Raw genomic sequence first — 17,663 nt, forward strand, 5'->3', positions numbered from 1 at the left:
CGAAGAGAACGCATAATTATATTACGCGCTTTTCGTAACGCATAGAGTACCACTCACCTTAAAACAAACCCGACGTTTTCCCCTCAACTTTTCCTTAGATATTTTTTATTTCAGCCAGGGGCAGGATAAAAGCCGATCAACATCAAAGATCTCTTATTTGTATACTGGATAAAAGGCGAGGTGCCTTTTATTTAAGGCTTTCACGGTGAGAATCTTATTTAACACCGCTTAATTTTCATACCTTAAAATATTTTCCACTTTGTTTACATAAGTTGTTTACGTATTTATAATATTAGTATGGATAATCCATACTAATATTATAAATACAAAAGCGTGTTACCACTTCACGACGTGGGAGAGCCATGTTTCGGCACGAATGGGCCGGCTCGACCGGAGAAATGCCACGTTCTCACAGAAAACTGGCGTGAAACAGCGCTTGCGCTATGTTTCGCTGAGTGAGTGAGTTTACCCTATTCCCTTCTCTTCCTATCTCTACCCTCCCCTATTACAATATTCCCTCATAAAAGGCCGGCAACGCACCTGCAGCTCTTCTGATGCTGCGAGTGTCCATGGGCGACGGAAGTTGCTTTCCATCAGGTAACCCATTTGCTAGTTTGCCCGCTTATTTCATTAAAAAAACAATTTCGCTGAAAGGCATGGAGATTCTTTGAGTCCCGGGAAAGGACATAGGATACTTTTTATCCTGGAAAAATGTACGGTTCCCGCGCGATAAACGATTTTATGTGCAACGGAGTTGCGGGCGTCATCTAAGTTTATAAGATTGTGTTTTATGTAACAGTTTACTGCTTTGAATATGGATAATATACTCGTATTCAGATGTTACACTGTTTTAAGGGGGCGACTAACCCTAAAGTGTCATTTTATAATTCATTTTTATACTTGAAAATAAGCCCCGAATTGTTTCATTTTCTTAAATTAGATACTACATTATATTTCCGAGAATTCTATCTGAGCAAAAACACGATATCTTAAAGTTTTCTCGATAGAAAAAAATCACAAAAATGCATCTAATTTTCACGAATTTTTCGCGTCGCGTCGTGGCCGTTTTCATTAGGGCCACGACACGGATTCGCGTCGTGGCTGTTTTTAAATGCTCAGAACGCGTCATGGCTTTTCTCGATTACCACAACGCGTTGTGGTCGAATAGCACGTCAGCCACGACACGAATTTCGCTTTGTGGTATTTCTTTGATTACCAGAACGCGAATTTCGCGTCGTGGCCGGTTCACTATTACCACAACGCGTTGTGAGCCATTTTTTCGTTCACTGAGGGTTTTCGGTCTTTGAGCGTAACATATGCACAGGTACAGACACTATAGCTGTTATAAGTTCAGTCTGGCATCAGTTCAATCCATCAGTTTGGACAGGAATAATGGGAGAGCGATCGTCTAACCGATTCATTGACGGACTGATCATCTATTATTGGAACTAAGTTCCTTATCGCGCGTTGCGGAGGGGGCTATAGACAAAAAAATAAGACGAAAAGTTGTAACGACACCTTTTGCTGTAGTTGTAAGCCGTACGATAGCGCGTGTTTCTCTCTATCTCTCTCATAGAAAGCACAGTGTTGTGTCGTGACGATTTTTTTGAGTACTTATATACTTATATAAGTACTCAAGTCGGTCTGCGATCATTCCGAACAGATCTAATTATAAGACTTATCATATCAGTTTCAGCACGACTTTGGTGTTTTTCAATATGAACTTCTTAGGTATAAAAGCCCCTTTCAATTCCTTTGTTTATTTATGAATAATATGAAACTTAACAGCGAGAACGGACAATCGTTCATCTGCTTACAGTAGCTGGGATCTAGAATATCTTCGTAGACGTCTTTTATTTCTTCCCTGAAGTCACCTTCATGTGTTGGCGCCCTGAAAATAAGTTTTTCAAAATGTGAAACATGTTGTAAACATGTTTATATGAGCCTGTGATATAAGCTATTGCATATCTAGCTTTTATCGCAGGCTTTGAGCGCGGCGATTGAATCAAGAACCCCCCCCCCCCCCCCCCACTGCGACCGGCACAGTGGTGCGCCCACAGAAATAAATCAAGATAGAACGGCTAAGCGGGTGGAGTACGCGTGTTTCAATCTTGCACGCGTGTGCAAGATTTGTAGAACGTTCATTCGGTCAGCGCGCACGTCTCGACTTGATTACACCGGAGCCGCTCCGCTGCGGCAGCAGTTGTGCAAAAATGCCTCATTGTGCAGTATCTAATAGTAAAAACAGAAAAGAGGTATTCCTTTCCACGGGTAAATTATTTGTTCTAACTAAAAGCAAAGCAAAAATTGACACGAGCGATTCCTTAGCAACGAACGCGCGTCGCCGTTCTATCTTGATTTATTTCTGTGGGTGCACCCTTGTTAGACTTATGCACGGTTTTTGTGTTTGTGACTAGACGTATGCGAATTATAATTGCATAAGTTGATAAAAAATGCTATGCAATGGCTTTACCGCGGCAGTCCACGAGTGCCACACAATTTTTTATCATCTACAAAATCAGTGAGTTGAAAAGTTGCCATACACCTTGCCATACTTTTATTTTAGCATTTTTTTTTGCTAATAATTGTGTAAATTATTATAGAGGCTAGCAAGATCGTTAAAAGAATTTTCTGATTAACAAAATATGCTTCATGAAGTGAAAACCGATTGACCAATAACCAACCAAGTTTCCGAAAATTGACCTGTGGTATAGTAGCCGTAAAATTTTTTTTTTAGTAATATCAAGCTAATTTTTTGTGAGTAGCTTCATTTTGATAAGACAAACAAAATTTTTTATCTGCGAAACGAATCTTGAAAGTGGTAGCTACCAGAAGTAGAAACTTTGACTTGATGGTCCTAAAATATGGATCGTTCTATTTATAGGACAATGTTACTTTTAAAATTATATAACTATTAACCTATCAATATACAAAAAATCTGCTTTTTAGGGTTCCGTTTTAGGGTACAGCTGTAGTCAACCAAGTTTTGTTGATTACAGAACCATATAACTGAACCCTAATGAGCAGATTTTTTGTATATTGATAGATTAATAGTCATAATATAATTTAAAAGTAACATTAATGTCCTATAAACAAAATAGTCCATATTAATTTAGGACCATCAATTCAAAGTATGAAATACTTTTATCTCTGTTAGCTACCACTTTCGAGATTTTTCGCAAATAAAAATGTTGTTCATCTTATCAAAATGAAGCTACTCACAAAAAATTTGCTTGATAGTAATAAAAAAAATGTTCTAGGGCTCCCGTACTATAATTGCTTAAACTTTATGCAAAAACATTATCATTCATATTATTTATAATATAAATATCCAATGTTTATTCACTTAATGCTTCTCTGCAAATTAATGATACTTCCCTGCAGATGTGACATTAAAATAATAAATAATTATCGACCCGCACTTGACATAAAAATTATACCGATCCGCTTTACCAGTTACCACAGTACAAATATTATACAGTAGAGTAACTCGGTCGTATTTAAGAATAAAAGTTGTGCAACTAGAGATGAGCGAGTATAGTGTAGTTTTTAACCCTTTATTTTGCGGTGAAGGCATTGGCGATTGCAGAACACCAGTGCAGGCAGCTTGCTGCGTATAGCTGAGCTTGGGCCAATTTTAGCATCACACGATATTATATACAATATTATGTTGTAGAAGTTAATGTTCTTTTTTTTTTTTCTTTTTCTTTTTAATGAAATAAGGGGGCAAACGAGCAAACGGGTCACCTGATGAGAAAGCAACTTCCGTCGCCCATGGACACTCGCAGCATCAGAAGAGCTGCAGGTGCGTTGTCGGCCTTTTAATAGGGAATAGGGTAATAGAGGAGGGTAGGGATGGGAAGGGAATTGGGGAGGGTAGGGAAGGGAATAGGGTAGGGGATTAGGCCAGCGCTAGCGCTGTTTCACGCCGGTTTTCTGTGAGAACGTGGTATTTCTCCGGTCGAGCCGACCCATTCGTGCCGAAGCATGGCTCTCCCACGTATAGTGGGAGAGCCATATATGTTCGTACTTTTGTACTATTATTTTGTTTTATATGCGCTGTGTGGTGACAAAATAAAAATGTTCTTATTCTTATTCTGAATTCCCATAAAATATTCATAAAAAGCCTGGGTTATTTCCTATCTACGGATGTACACCCATAAAATATGCCCAATTTGCATTTGCTCAAGGTCAAGCCTCAAAGTGGACTATGGAACACAGAAGCAAACTTTACTCCGTGTTTTTGCTTTCCAAAAATATCTGAAATCAGCTGCGCTCGACGTAACGATGGTCTACCGTATTATACTGTGGTTTTACTATTCAATTTAATTTTTATCGGCGAAATTTCATTAAAAAGCTGCCACCGAGTGCGCCATTGATATGAATATTATATATTAAGCCCGTGGCGTATAGATAAGCGGCACGGGCGGGGATTATAAGGCAATTAACTTGATATTAATGCTGAAATACACGGGCATGCAGTTGAGTGAGAAACACGTGTTGCGGTTAGATGTCATGAACACGAATATGCCCAACGACAATATCCGTAAGTTCGTAACACACAAATATCTCTAATGAGAGGGCTACGACCCAAAAAATCAAACATCGTCCTTCTCTCTTCATTTTCACGCCCGTCTTTCTTATGCCAGGTGAAAAAGGACGGCGCGGAATCATCGCCAAGTTAGTTTTACTTGAATAAAAGTCGAACTATAATGATTATGAAAAAAGTATTTTGAGCAAATTTAGGTTTTATCAATGCCTTTTTAGATATTAAAAAATATTAAAGAAAAGACAGCAAACTTCGAAGATCCAAGCAAAAATGTATCCAAAACGAGGTTTTTTGTAAAAAAGAAACTATCGAGCATTTTTTCAGTAATCGTGTTTTCGTCTTGAGCATTTAATCTTCCTGAACTGAAGTTACTTGTGTAAATAAATCTGTTTTCTAGACTTTACATATTTTGAGATCTAGGTTTAAGTATGTAGTCAAATTGTTATGAAAAATTAATGTCATACATCATACGTCTTTTACATTAATTAATTATTGACCAAACTTCGTTATCAACAATTTTTTGTAACGGGAGAATAATTTACTTTGCCTTTTTCTTTTTTAAAGTTTGTCTGTCTATGACCTCTTTACGCCCAAACCGCTGTACCGATTTTGCTGAAATTTGGTATGGAGATGCTATGAGTCCCAGGAAAGGACATAGGATACTTTTTTCCCGGAAGAATGTACGGAATTTTTGCGCAACAGTGTTGCGATCGTTATAGCGTTGCTAGTAAATAAATAAATAAAATAAATGAATGAACGAATTCATAAATGAAAGAATGATTGTCATATGCGGTAAATACACGAGTACAATTCCGTATGTTTCCACTCAAGACACCACGCTTGTGCGATTACCCCCTCATATACATATTTATATCTTCGCCGATTGTTTGAGGCTGGTAATACGTCTGTTTCGTGTTTAATATTACACGCGAGGAATAAATTATTTTCCCTTTCAATTGCTGAAATGATTTTTTCACCTTCACAAAAGGCTTTATAAAACCTCAGACGTTGTATTTTTGTTCCATCAATCATAATCAGCATATGTACTCATTATGTACTTCATAGTACATAAAAACCTGCAGGTATAGTAGGTAGCCAGTAATTTTTTTATATATTACAAAAAAATACTGGCTACAGTAGGGTATATTATATTTTGATGTAGGTACTGTCGAGGAAATTGATTCCTAGGCAGTTGACGAACCTACGTGATTTGGTCGGCTCATGTCAAAATATCAACGTAGCTGTGATCGGTCTGATGGATTTAACCCAAATTACTTACCGCCATCTGCCTAGGAATCAACTTCTCTGATAGTATTTTCGACGATGTTTTAAAAAACGAACAAACGAGAAAAGACAACTCATTTATATATATAGTTTAGTAAAGTAATTTGAAAGTAGTGTAATAGGAGAATTGTTATGTTAACAAATTTGGCCTTTAGACATTATTCAAATATAGGCCAAACCCCGCTACGACGAGGCACAAAACTTCATGTAATATGCCAAAACTCGTATGAACTTTAATGCCTCGTGTAATCGTTTTAACTTTATCAAGATTCAACATTCTGTCTGTAAACAAGTGACATTTTAATCAGCCCCCGTAGACAAGTGGCAAAACGCTAACGTTAACGCTAGCGCTACAAAATGTATGGATTTGACATTAGTATTCGCTAGCGAAGCGATGACTTCTGTCAAATCGCATTTTTTAGCGTTAGCGCTAGCGTTAGCGTTAGCATTTTGCCACTTGTCTAGGGGCAGTTTCATTGACTTTTCAAAAGGCTTTAATAAAATCTCAGATGTTGTAAATATTTTTTGTTTCATCAACCATAATAACATTAGGTACCTACTTGATAATAAAATACTTGATAGGTACACAACTTGTAAGTTAATTCCCCTAGAAACTTACTTTAACACTATTTAAATAAGATTTCAGGTCTTTGGTAGTGTTGATATAAACCTTTAGATAAAACTCGAGAAACGAGAACGAGACACAAAATATTTTTATGAACTTTAGTGCCTCGTTTCATCGTTTTGACTGTATAAAATTAGATTAAAACAAGTGATATTTAAATCAGTATCATCAACTTATATCACATTTATTTGTTAGCACCATTACATTTCATCTAAACTTCTTCCAAACGATTCGCTAAAGCGTTTTAAATGGACATGCAAGCTATCCTTTTTACTTACGTGAATATTGATCTCAATATATCATGAACCAGGGACCGACCGGGGGGAGCCAAATAGCTTTTAGCCTCGCAAATGCTTCTTAACACACACGCTCGTCCGTTTAGATTGTAGCTGAAAACGGAGTTATTTTAAAATACCATCTCGAAAACTCGGAAACCCGGAATAAAAAGTGTTATAGCTTTCACTGTTTAGCTAAAAATGTGGCTAGTATATACACAAACTGAGCTTTTTCAATTTCCTGCTAATATAAACCTTCCCTGGTCCTGCCTGCGGCCTGCCTAGCATACGCCAACGAGATATCTCACTCTCGAGATAATTAAAAACTACTCGTCTCATAATGTCAAAATCTTGACATTATCTCGACAAAACTCTATAAAAATGTGTTATTTCGATGATAGATCTACGCGAGAAAAAATGTTTGTCATGCTAGGGTCAATAGAGATGAAGAGACAAACCATCAAGCATCGAGAAAACATGTAGAGTGAGATATCTCGTTGGCGTATGCTAGGCAGGACCTTTCAAAAACCGTTCAAGACCAAAGTTAGCCAAATCGGTTTAGCCGTTCTCGAGTTTAGCGAGACTAACAAAATCTTAATATTAAAGCTATTTAGGTACAGCATTATAGAAGGAATTCTTGTATGATATCACATACAGACTGTAATAATTATTATGCAAATGCATCAAACTTATATAGGTTGCCTGTTCTGTCTCGTTATTCGCTATAATATCAATTCGTTATTTGATATTGATTCAATTAGTTAAAGACACGAATGCATGCATTCAACCATTAAATCATACATCGTACATCCTTACTTATATAGTGTAAAAGTAAATGTAAATGAGAGAACAGTGTCTAGCATGCGCACAACGAGAAAATGTTGTCTACATGTTTTCTCGATTTTTGATGGTTTGTCTCTTCATCTCTATTGACCCCTCATTGACCCTAACATGACATACATTTTTTCTCGTGTAGATCTGTCGTCAAAATAAGCGAACCCTAACATGACAAGTGACAACCCATTTTTATCGAGTTTTGTCGAGATTTTGACATTATGAGAAGAGTAGTTTTTATCTACACTCGAGAGTGAGATATCTCGTTGGACGCTTGCTAGACGCACGTCACTATAAAACTTTTTACATAATATTAATATTATAGTATTGGTGCTCACCGAGAGCATTCGCTTGTAATGTAACGTTACAGAGTTGAGCATTACATCAGTGAGCGAGGAGAACCGAGCATTATAAAGCACATCTTTTAATGATACAAAATGTAATATCTTGATACAACTTGTAACATTAATGCTACGTGACACTTGATAGTGAAGTCAACTTGCTATGGAATGCTAAAATCGAATTTATAATGTTACATTAGATTACCGGAGGCCCAATCCCCTCACCTATTCCCTTCCCTTTCCATCCTTACCCTCTCCTATTACCCTATTCCCTCTTAAAAGGCCGGCAACGCACCTGCAGCTCTTCTGATGTTGCGAGTGCACACGGGCGACGGAAGTTGCTTTCCATCAGGTGACCCGTTTGCTCGTTTGCCCCCTTATTTCATAAGAAAAAAAGATTCGAATGCTCGTTAGTCAGGGAGGTAGTATTGTAATGTAATGCTCAGTCGAATCTATAAATGCTTCCGGTGAGGTGAATGCACCTTTAGAAATATTATCCAAAATTATTTTTATTCCAAAGTACAAATATTTTCATTAAAAAAGTTTATCAAAAAAGGAATTTCTAAGAAAACTTACTAATCAATAGATTTTTGTAACTGCTCCCAAATCTGTCTCTTCTGCCGATGGTGCAGTTTTCTTCTAGCATGTGCTACAGTGAAATTTGGTCCTGGCAGGTTGAAAATCAGATCCAGCTCCATCACTAAATTCCATCCGGAAGGTATATGTGTAAGGAACGTCTTGGCTGTAGATACTGTCAACTAAAACAAGTAAAGAATACACAAAGAAGCATAAACTTGGCAAATATAGAAGAAAAGGAGATGATATTGTTTTTTTTTTATGAAATAAGGGGGCAAACGAGCAAGCGGGTCACCTGATGGAAAGCAACTTCCGTCGCCCATGGACACTCGCAGCATCAGAAGAGCTGCAGGTGCGTTGCCGGCCTTTTAAGAGGGAATAGGGTAATAGGGGAGTGTAGGGATGGGAAGGGAAGGGAATAGGGTAGGGGATTGGGCCTCCGGTAAACTCAAACACTCGGTGAAACTCAGCGCAAGCGCTGTTTCACGCCGGTTTTCTGTGATAACGTGGTATTTCTTCGGTCGAGCCGGCCCATTCGTGCCAAAGTATGGCTCTCACACGTACTATCAGATATGTTGATTCATACGCAGATGGCGGACCTAATTTGGTCGCGTTACTTCAAACTTAAGGTTGATTCAGTCCGCAACGCGACGCGTAGATACATTTCTAAAATATAGATTTGACAGATTCGCAAAACGTCTCACGCAATTGAAATCTGTCAAATCCATACAAATTTATGCCGCGACGCGCCTCACCTCGCCTTGTCGCGTTCTCTGAATTCTCGTCTGAATTGACCCTAAGGGTTGATTCAGACTGCAACGCGACGCGTAGATGCATTTCTAAATTAGTATGGATTTGACAGATTCGCAAGACGTCTTACGCAATTGAAATCTGTCAAATCCATACAAATTTATGCCACGCCGCGTTTCACCTCGCCTCGTCGGATTGCAGTCTGAATTGACCCTAAAGGTTGATTCAGACCGCAACGCGACGCGTAGATGCATTTCTAAATTAGTATGGATTTGACAGATTCGCAAGACGTCTTACGCAATTGAAATCTGTCAAATCCATACAAATTTATGCCGCGCCGCGCCTTACCTCGCCTCGTCGCGTTGCAGTCTGAATTGACCCTAAAGGTTGATTCAGACCGCAACGCGACGCGTAGATGCATTTCTAAATTTGTATGGATTTGACAGATTCGCAAGACGTCTGACGCAATTGAAATCTGTCAAATCCATACAAATTTAGAAATGCATCTACGCGTCGCGTTGCGGTCTGAATTGACCCTAAGCCATCAGATCACAGCAAATATTGAATTGACATAACCCGACCAAATGACGTAGGTCCGTCAACAGCCTATGAATCAATTTCTTCAATGCTACCTATACCTATCCTTACTAATAAAAATATTTATGAAGCGTCTTACTATTTAGGAACAACTATTTCTGTCTGCTTGTGAATTTTCTACTGAGTCAAACAAACCCAAGTAGACAGCTTGTATTAAGCAGTTCACTGTGTAAATAATTTTATTGAAGGTCGATAGTGGCAATAATAAACTATTTCAATTCTATCCATAAATAACAAAGGTTAAGATTACTCTACAAAGGATTTTGTAATGTCAGCCTAAAGGGTCGTTTCAGGCCTTGTAATTGGTCAAATTCCTTGTAATTCATTAATATCCTGGTTTAGTCAAGTGTTACCTCCTCACCTGGACGGAGACAAACTTGCCTAGAACAATATTTACATGTAATCGGTTAATTTAGACTGTTAGACCATCCGAGTTAAAATACAGTATTACTTTTGTTACATTTTTTTCTATAGTTTCAACGAAACCAAGCAATCTTGGATCTTATATTGTATGACTAGATGACGCCCGCAACTCTGATGCGCCAAAACTCGTTTATCGCTCGGGAACCGTACATTTTTCCGGGATAAAAAGTATCCTTTCCCAGGGCACAAAGTATCTCCATACCTCAGCTAAGTCGGTTCAGCGGTTGGGCCGTGAAGTAGGAACAGATTGACAGACAGACGGACGGACAGACAGACAGACACACTTTCGCATTTATAATATTAGTATGGACTAGATGACGCCCGCAACTCCGTTGCGCCAAAATTCATTAATCGCGCGTAAACCGTACATTTTTACGGGATAAAAACTATCCTTTGGCTTTTCTCGGGACTCAAAGTATATCCATGCCAAATTTTAGCAAAATCGGTTCAGTGGTTTGAGCGTGAAGATATAACAGACAGACAGACAGACGGTCAGACAGCCAGACTGACACACTTTAGCATTTATAATATAAGTATGGATATCCTCATGTCGATGTATTTGTTGCCAAACTTTTTCGTAACGGCCAAACAAATTTTGATGAAAATGCGTGTATTTATCGCGTATTTTCAAAAACGTATGCAGCGAAACACTGTTTTCTGGGCTAGCTTTGAGATTCTGACTGTCTTTTCTTAACTAGAGAATGCACTGGACACTCGGTTTTTAACGTTTAATCACCAAAACTGCAAAAATATAATAAAATCATAAAATTCCACAGAACAGACTATAGAAATAAAATTTTTACTGGCGTAACATTAAATAGTTTAATAGCAAAAAATTACGCCACCCTTCTGCGAGACTATTGTGGCCGTCCTAAGCACTCCTTATTTACTGAAGCACAAAGTTTCAGGGCAGTCTTTGTTCCTGCATATAACATAGTCGGTGTCGTGTTCTATGCAAATTGCCAAAATCTTGGTATTTGTATGGGGATTAGTTTGAAGTTATGTGGATGTTGTGAGCACAATATGGCTTCTATTCATCTTCTGTATAATAATTTGATATTGTGGAGAATATAATAAAGTTACAAGATCGTAGCTTCGATTCCCGCGTTGGAAACGTGTTATTTCCAAGTTTGGCTAGGACAATGCAGGCTGATCACCAGATTGTCTGACAAGTAAGATGATCCATGCGTCGGATGGGCATGTAAAGAGTCGTTCCTGTGCCTGATCTCTCGCCAGTCGTCTCGGTCGGCCGTCCCACTGGGTTATGAGAGTAAAGGAATAGAGAGAGCTCATGTGTGCTGCGCACACGCTTGGGCAATATAAAATTACTCTTGCGTAACTGGCCTGGTTTCAATGAAAGCAGCCACCGTCACCGAAATCGCTTTGGGGGGTATTAAAGTTACAAGAGAGTATAAGGACGTAACTAAAGTACCATCTATCGTCTATAATCTAGAAGTAAAAGGCAGGGGTTCCTAAAGTGTGCGCTGCGGCACCCTGGTGCGCCGTGGAAAGGCAAGAGGGGCGCCGCGCCGTGAGTCGATCCTCCATCATTATCCGAAATCATAAGTATTAAACAATAAAATTATAATAATAATTAATTATGCAAATCAGGCAGATGATTAAATTTTAGTTTACCTGCTTAACCTAACAGCTATAATCATTAAAGGTATTTATTCGATATGTATAATTCTTTTTGGAAGTCGGTTAAATAATCTTTTTAACCGACTTCCAAAAAGGAGGAGGTTGTATGTTCGGCTGTGGATATTTTTTTTATTTTATTTGTGTATGTTCAACGATTACTCCGCCGTTTGTAAACCGATTTTCGAAATTTTTGTTTTGTTGTATGAGGTTTCACTCCAATTTGGTCCCATTTTCATAAAAGTGGTGACCTGATGATGGGAACCATGAGTAATCGAGGGAACTCCTCGAAATTTATATGAAAACATATGGTGATTTTGGTCTTATGAGAAGCATCCTAAGCATATGCTACCAAAACCCAAGACTTTGCACCGAGGTATACTATGGTTCCGAAGATACTAAGAGAACTCCGGATTCCTTATAGATACAAGTTTAGGGGTTTAGGCGATGTTTTAAGAACTGAAAGCATATGCTACTATGCAAATTACATTCATCATCATCATCATCATTACCACGTCAGGGTCACCATCACCAATGTCACCAAAATTGAACATAACAAATTCAACCATAACTCCAGAGCGTAAGGCACACATTTGACATTACTTGTGAGAATTAGTTGCTTCGATAATATTTTTAAATGTAAGTATTGTTTAAAATTATCTGCAGCTGATATTATATTTTGTATGTGTGACTTTTAACAAATTGTAATAACTAAAAAGATACGTAGAATAATATGCAGAATAATATGCAATATGTTATTCTTCGTAAGTATAGTACGTGATGGTTTACTAGGTAAGTAACTAAAAAGAGTGAAATTATAATTTTTAACAAAAAATTAAAACCGACTTCCAAGGTAAAAACAATAATAACATCCATATTATTTAAACTAAAAATTATTAAATAATTTTTCCTATCCGATAGTGCCTTTTTCAGAATTCGGCTAAAAATCAACAATTTCTGTACTCAATCTTCTGAAGTCGGTGCCAGTTCCAAAAGTTTCAAATATTCTGGCAGACTGAAGATTCAGTTGTATCTGGTACCGACTTTAAAATGATGAAGATTGAGTACAGGAATAGTTGATTTTTAGCCGAATTCTGAAAAAGGCACTATCGGATAGGAAAAATTATTTAATAATTTTTAGTTTAAATAATATGGCTGTTATTATTGTTTTTACCTTGGAAGTCGGTTTTAATTTTTTGTTAAAAATTATAATTGTAACAACTAGGTAGAGTAAGGCACCATGACAAAATATTTTGACGTGTAACTGCGCCGCAGGCTGAAAAAGATTGGGAACCCCCGCTATAAGGTATATTTTATACTGCTTCCGTGGTTTAGATAGTTGCTCTTGACTCGGAGGCTGTTGGTTCAATTTCCGCGTTAAAAAAAGGATTTTCAAGTTTGGTTAGGATAATGCAAGCTGATCACCTAGTTGTCTGACAAGGAGGATGATACCATCGAAAAAATCGATTCATAGGTAGTTGACGGACCTACGTCATTTAATCAGGCTATGTCAATTCAATATCGGTCGGGTCTGACGTATAACGCGACCAAATTACGTCATAGTTCCGCCATATTCTGCCCATGAATCAACTTCTCTAATAGACATACGTGGGGTGGGCATATAAAAAGTACTGCCCTGTACGATCTCTCGCCTGCTGTCGTGTAAGAGTAAAGAAAGAGATAAGAAAGAAAGAGAGTAAAGAAAGAGCTCTTGTATACTTCACACACACTTGAGAAAAATATCATCATACGTAGCTGGACTAATAAGAGTCTGGAGTGTAATTTTTCCATAATAAGCGACGCACTTTGGAATAGTCAATTGTAGGTATTCAGAAAATAGTCCGATCATTTACTTCGTATTTTGATTAAAACAAGCAATATATAAACATAATAATTATTATTGAAGACGTAGGTAAGTAATAGTAGAAAAATTGCCGCTTTTTTGCAGAAATGAATTCTTTAGTTTGTTCAAAGGGAAAAAATGAGTAATTGTCCGCATGAAATGTTAGTTATTAGCTTTGTCCACATTGTGCCTTTTTTTTGTTCAACAAGGGCATGCGTTATAGTGCAGTCAACAGCGAAGGTGTGGCATGCCCGTGACGCGCGTCCAAATCCACCCGCGTTGAAAGAAAAGTGTCATAGCGCGCGCTACGATGTCAACGCGCGTTAGAGGCATGCCTCACGTTCGCTGTTGACAGCGCTATAAGGCATGCCCTTGATGAACAGAAAAAGGCACAATGTGGACAAACCTATTTGTGTTCTTTCACTCACGTGACACGTCTTCAATTGTTATAGTGAATAAAAAACTAACATACAGATCCAATGTGACGTACAACGGACACAGGGTTTAATTTCAGCAAGGGTATCGGTCAATATATTTGTTGGCCCTAGGGCCTAGGCTCTATACAAATATTGTGAAGGGATTTAAAAAAGGCACATCCAGGCGTGATTGTGTTCATTCAAATCGAAAATGGCTAGACAGAATGGTGGACGATCGTTATTTATATACACGGCCGTTACATCGTGTAACGAAAAGGGTAGATTAGTAACTATTTATTTTATTAATTTTACGGAACTGAGTTACTAAGATTTTGCATAGCTTTCATCATGGGATTACTCGCGGTAACGACAAACACCTAATATTCGTCAACCGTCGTTTCAGTTCGGCAGACTTCGGCTCGGTGTGGCTCAGGGTGCGGCGTTACCAGACTCTGGCACATTGTTTATGTGCGTGCGACTAGACGTATGCAAATTATAATTATTGTATTATGAATATTCATTTCTTTGACATATCTTAATACCAATTTCACCCAAATTTGTTATTCTGTTCAAGCATGAATAGTTATCACATATTATCACACAATTCAACCACTGCAACTCCTGTTTCCCCAGGTTTATAGCCTAGTAACCGAATGATTCAACAGTGTTTATAGCCTAGTAACCGAATGATTCTGCTTGGAAAAATCGAAAGCAGAAATTTTGACTTTGGTACCTTGTTCAGACTAGTTAGGAGATAAACATACAAAAAGTCCTGACCCCTCCGAGGTGAGCCCGATGGAGGGGTGGGGCAAAGAAGGTCCCGTTTTTTGGTTTTTTGCTTACTCATCATAAACGGTGCTTCGTACGAAATTTTCTTGTACTACATAATAAAAGCTAATTAAATTCTCTACAGCTTTGTCCTTAACACTTTGTATCTATCTCTAATCATTGCCTCGCTATGAGCTTCTAAAATTGGCCGATTTTCAAAAGTGTGTTTTTTAGGGTTTCGTACCCAAAGGGTAAAAACGGGACCCTATTACTGAGACTTTGATGTCTATCCGTCTTCCTGACCTGTCTGTCTGTCCATCTGTCTGTCCGTCTGTCTGTCCATCTGTCTGTCCTTCTGTATGTCCGTCTGTCTGTCTCTAGGCTGTAACTCAAGAACGATAATAGCTAGAGTTGACATTTTCAGAGATTATGTATTTCCGTTGCCGCTATAACAATAAATACTAAAAACAAAATAAATTAATAAACACTCGACTTTTCCAAGCAGACCCCCATTTTGGGCAATAGTTTACTGGGCTTTTAATAAGTAACAGACAGACAAAATGATAGACACACCATAACATTTATAATATTAGAATAGATAAATTGCTAAAAAAATTACCACCAACGTAGATCCATCCGGAAAAGTCAGATGCCTCCGTTTCCTGATGGAACCAATTCTGGTCCTTACATTCGGACACTCCGAGCCCAGCACAGACGCACAGACAAACAGTAAAATTATCAACTTCATCGCACCCGACCTCTCCTAATACAATTCTCATAGTGACAGCCCAAAAATATACCCAATGCTCCATATATTGTGACGTTAGTCACGTTTTTCTGTTGTATAGATGATGGTATTTACATTATACTACTGTGTGCCGCGAGTCCGGTTTGCTTTAGAATTTCGGGTAGGATGTTTGAGTAAGCATGTCAAAGGACTTTAAGATCTACGTAAGTTAAGGGGTTAATTAATGTTTAATTATGACCGCTGTGCCGGTCGGAGTGGGGCGTGTTAGGTTTTTTAGTTACGGAACTTCTTAATTCGTTCGCCGCTCAAAACCGGCGATAAAAGTGCAAAAGCTTAAAAAAAATGGTTTATTTTTTCCATTTGTGTAACGATATAGCGAACAAACGAATTAACCAAATCTTTGTATTCTAGATAATCCATTAAAAGTAATGTTAACTATAATCCAAAGTTCAATCCACTACTAGTGATAATTGGTATCAACCACGTATTTAAGTTTTGCTCAGGTACCTAAGCGAACTAGTTTCTTTAGCTATGTATCATACTCTTATATCTCTTACTAGAAAATTCGTTATCGCATGGGAACCGTACATTTTTTCTGGATAAAAAGTATCCAATATCCATTCTCGTCTCTCAAAGTTATCCATCATATTATACATGAAACAAAACTCCTAATACAATTCTCATAGTGACAGCCCAAAAATATACCCAATGCTCCATATATTGTGACGTTGGTCACGTTTTTCTGTTGTATAGATGATGGTATTTACATTATACTACTGTGTGCCGCGAGTCCGGTTTGCTTTAGAATTTCGGGTAGGATGTTTGAGTAAGCATGTCAAAGGACTTTAAGATCTTTGTAAGTTAAGGGGTTAATTAATGTTTAATTATGACCGCTGTGCCGGTCGGAGTGGGGCGTGTTAGGTTTTTTAGTTACGGAACTTCTTAATTCGTTCGCCGCTCAAAACTGGCGATAAAAGTGCAAAAGCTTAAAAAAAATGGTTTATTTTTTCCATTTGTGTAACGATATAGCGAACAAACGAATTAACCAAATCTTTGTATTCTAGATAATCCATTAAAAGTAATGTTAACTATAATCCAAAGTTCAATCCACTACTAGTGATAATTGGTATCAACCACGTATTTAAGTTTTGCTCAGGTACCTAAGCGAACTAGTTTCTTTAGCTATGTATCATACTCTTATATCTCTTACTAGAAAATTCGTTATCGCGTGGGAACCGTACATTTTTTCTGGATAAAAAGTATCCAATATCCATTCTCGTCTCTCAAAGTTATCCATCATATTATACATGAAACAAAACTAACGGCCGTTCCCAATATTTGATCTATCTCTGGTTTTGCCTTACTAGAGATAGGAATAGCTCACATTAGACATTAGAGACATATATTTTATGTCAATTGTGAGCTATTCCTATCTCCAGTAGGGCAAAACCAGAGATAGATCAAATATTGGGAATGGCCGTTAGACATTAATAGAGACATATTATATTTTATGTCAATTCAATGTTAGCTGCGATCGGTTGTATATCAAACCAGAGATAGATTGAATATGGGGAACCGGCCTAAGTCATAAGTGTAGAGTTCGCTGTGAACGGTTCAGCGCTAAACGAGCATTTTTTTTTTTTGACATTTGTATGGGCAAGCGTCCCACCAGCGTCATGAATTTTCCAATATAAAAAAAGTTACTCTTTCTGCGTCTAGTTTTTTTTTTATTCATAAATAAATGTTTTTTTTATGAAATAAGGGGGCAAACGAACAAACGGGTCACCTGATGGAAAGCAACTTCCGTCGCCCATGGACACTCGCAACATAAGAAGAGCTGCAGGTGCGTAGGGAAGGGAATAGGGTAGGGGATTGGGCTTCTGGTAAACTCACTCACTCGGCGAAACACAGCGCAAGCGCTGTTTCACGCCGGTTTTCTGTGAGCCCGTGGTATTTCTCCGGTCGAGCCGCCCATTCGTGCCAAAGCAAGAAAATG

The 17,663-nt window shown here is 38.0% G+C and overlaps 1 protein-coding gene across 1 annotated transcript; it reads right to left on the reverse strand.

Moving 5' to 3' along the window:
- Positions 1-1,746: 1,746 nt before the first annotated feature.
- Positions 1,747-15,667, reverse strand: LOC121734435. The gene is made up of 4 exons (XM_042125046.1): positions 15,539-15,667; positions 8,485-8,666; positions 6,737-6,847; positions 1,747-1,891 (listed from the first exon to the last, which is right to left on the reverse strand). The coding sequence occupies exons 1-4, from the start codon at positions 15,665-15,667 to the stop codon at positions 1,747-1,749; spliced, it is 567 nt and encodes a 188-aa protein (XP_041980980.1).
- Positions 15,668-17,663: the final 1,996 nt, after the last annotated feature.

Source organism: Aricia agestis, chromosome 15 (genome assembly GCF_905147365.1).
Source record: "Aricia agestis chromosome 15, ilAriAges1.1, whole genome shotgun sequence".
NCBI classification, from domain to species: Eukaryota; Metazoa; Arthropoda; class Insecta; order Lepidoptera; family Lycaenidae; genus Aricia; species Aricia agestis.

Excerpts from the sequence above, each read along its gene's own strand:
- LOC121734435 (XM_042125046.1), bottom strand. The coding sequence starts at position 15,667 with ATGAAGTTGATAATTTTACTGTTTGTCTGTGCGTCTGTGCTGGGCTCG. Across the intron at positions 8,667-15,538 it reads CGGATGGATCTACGTTGGTG|TTGACAGTATCTACAGCCAA; the intron begins GTAATTTTTTTA and ends TACTTGTTTTAG. Across the intron at positions 6,848-8,484 it reads TTACAAAAATCTATTGATTA|CTACAATCTAAACGGACGAG; the intron begins GTAAGTTTTCTT and ends CTCCGTTTTCAG.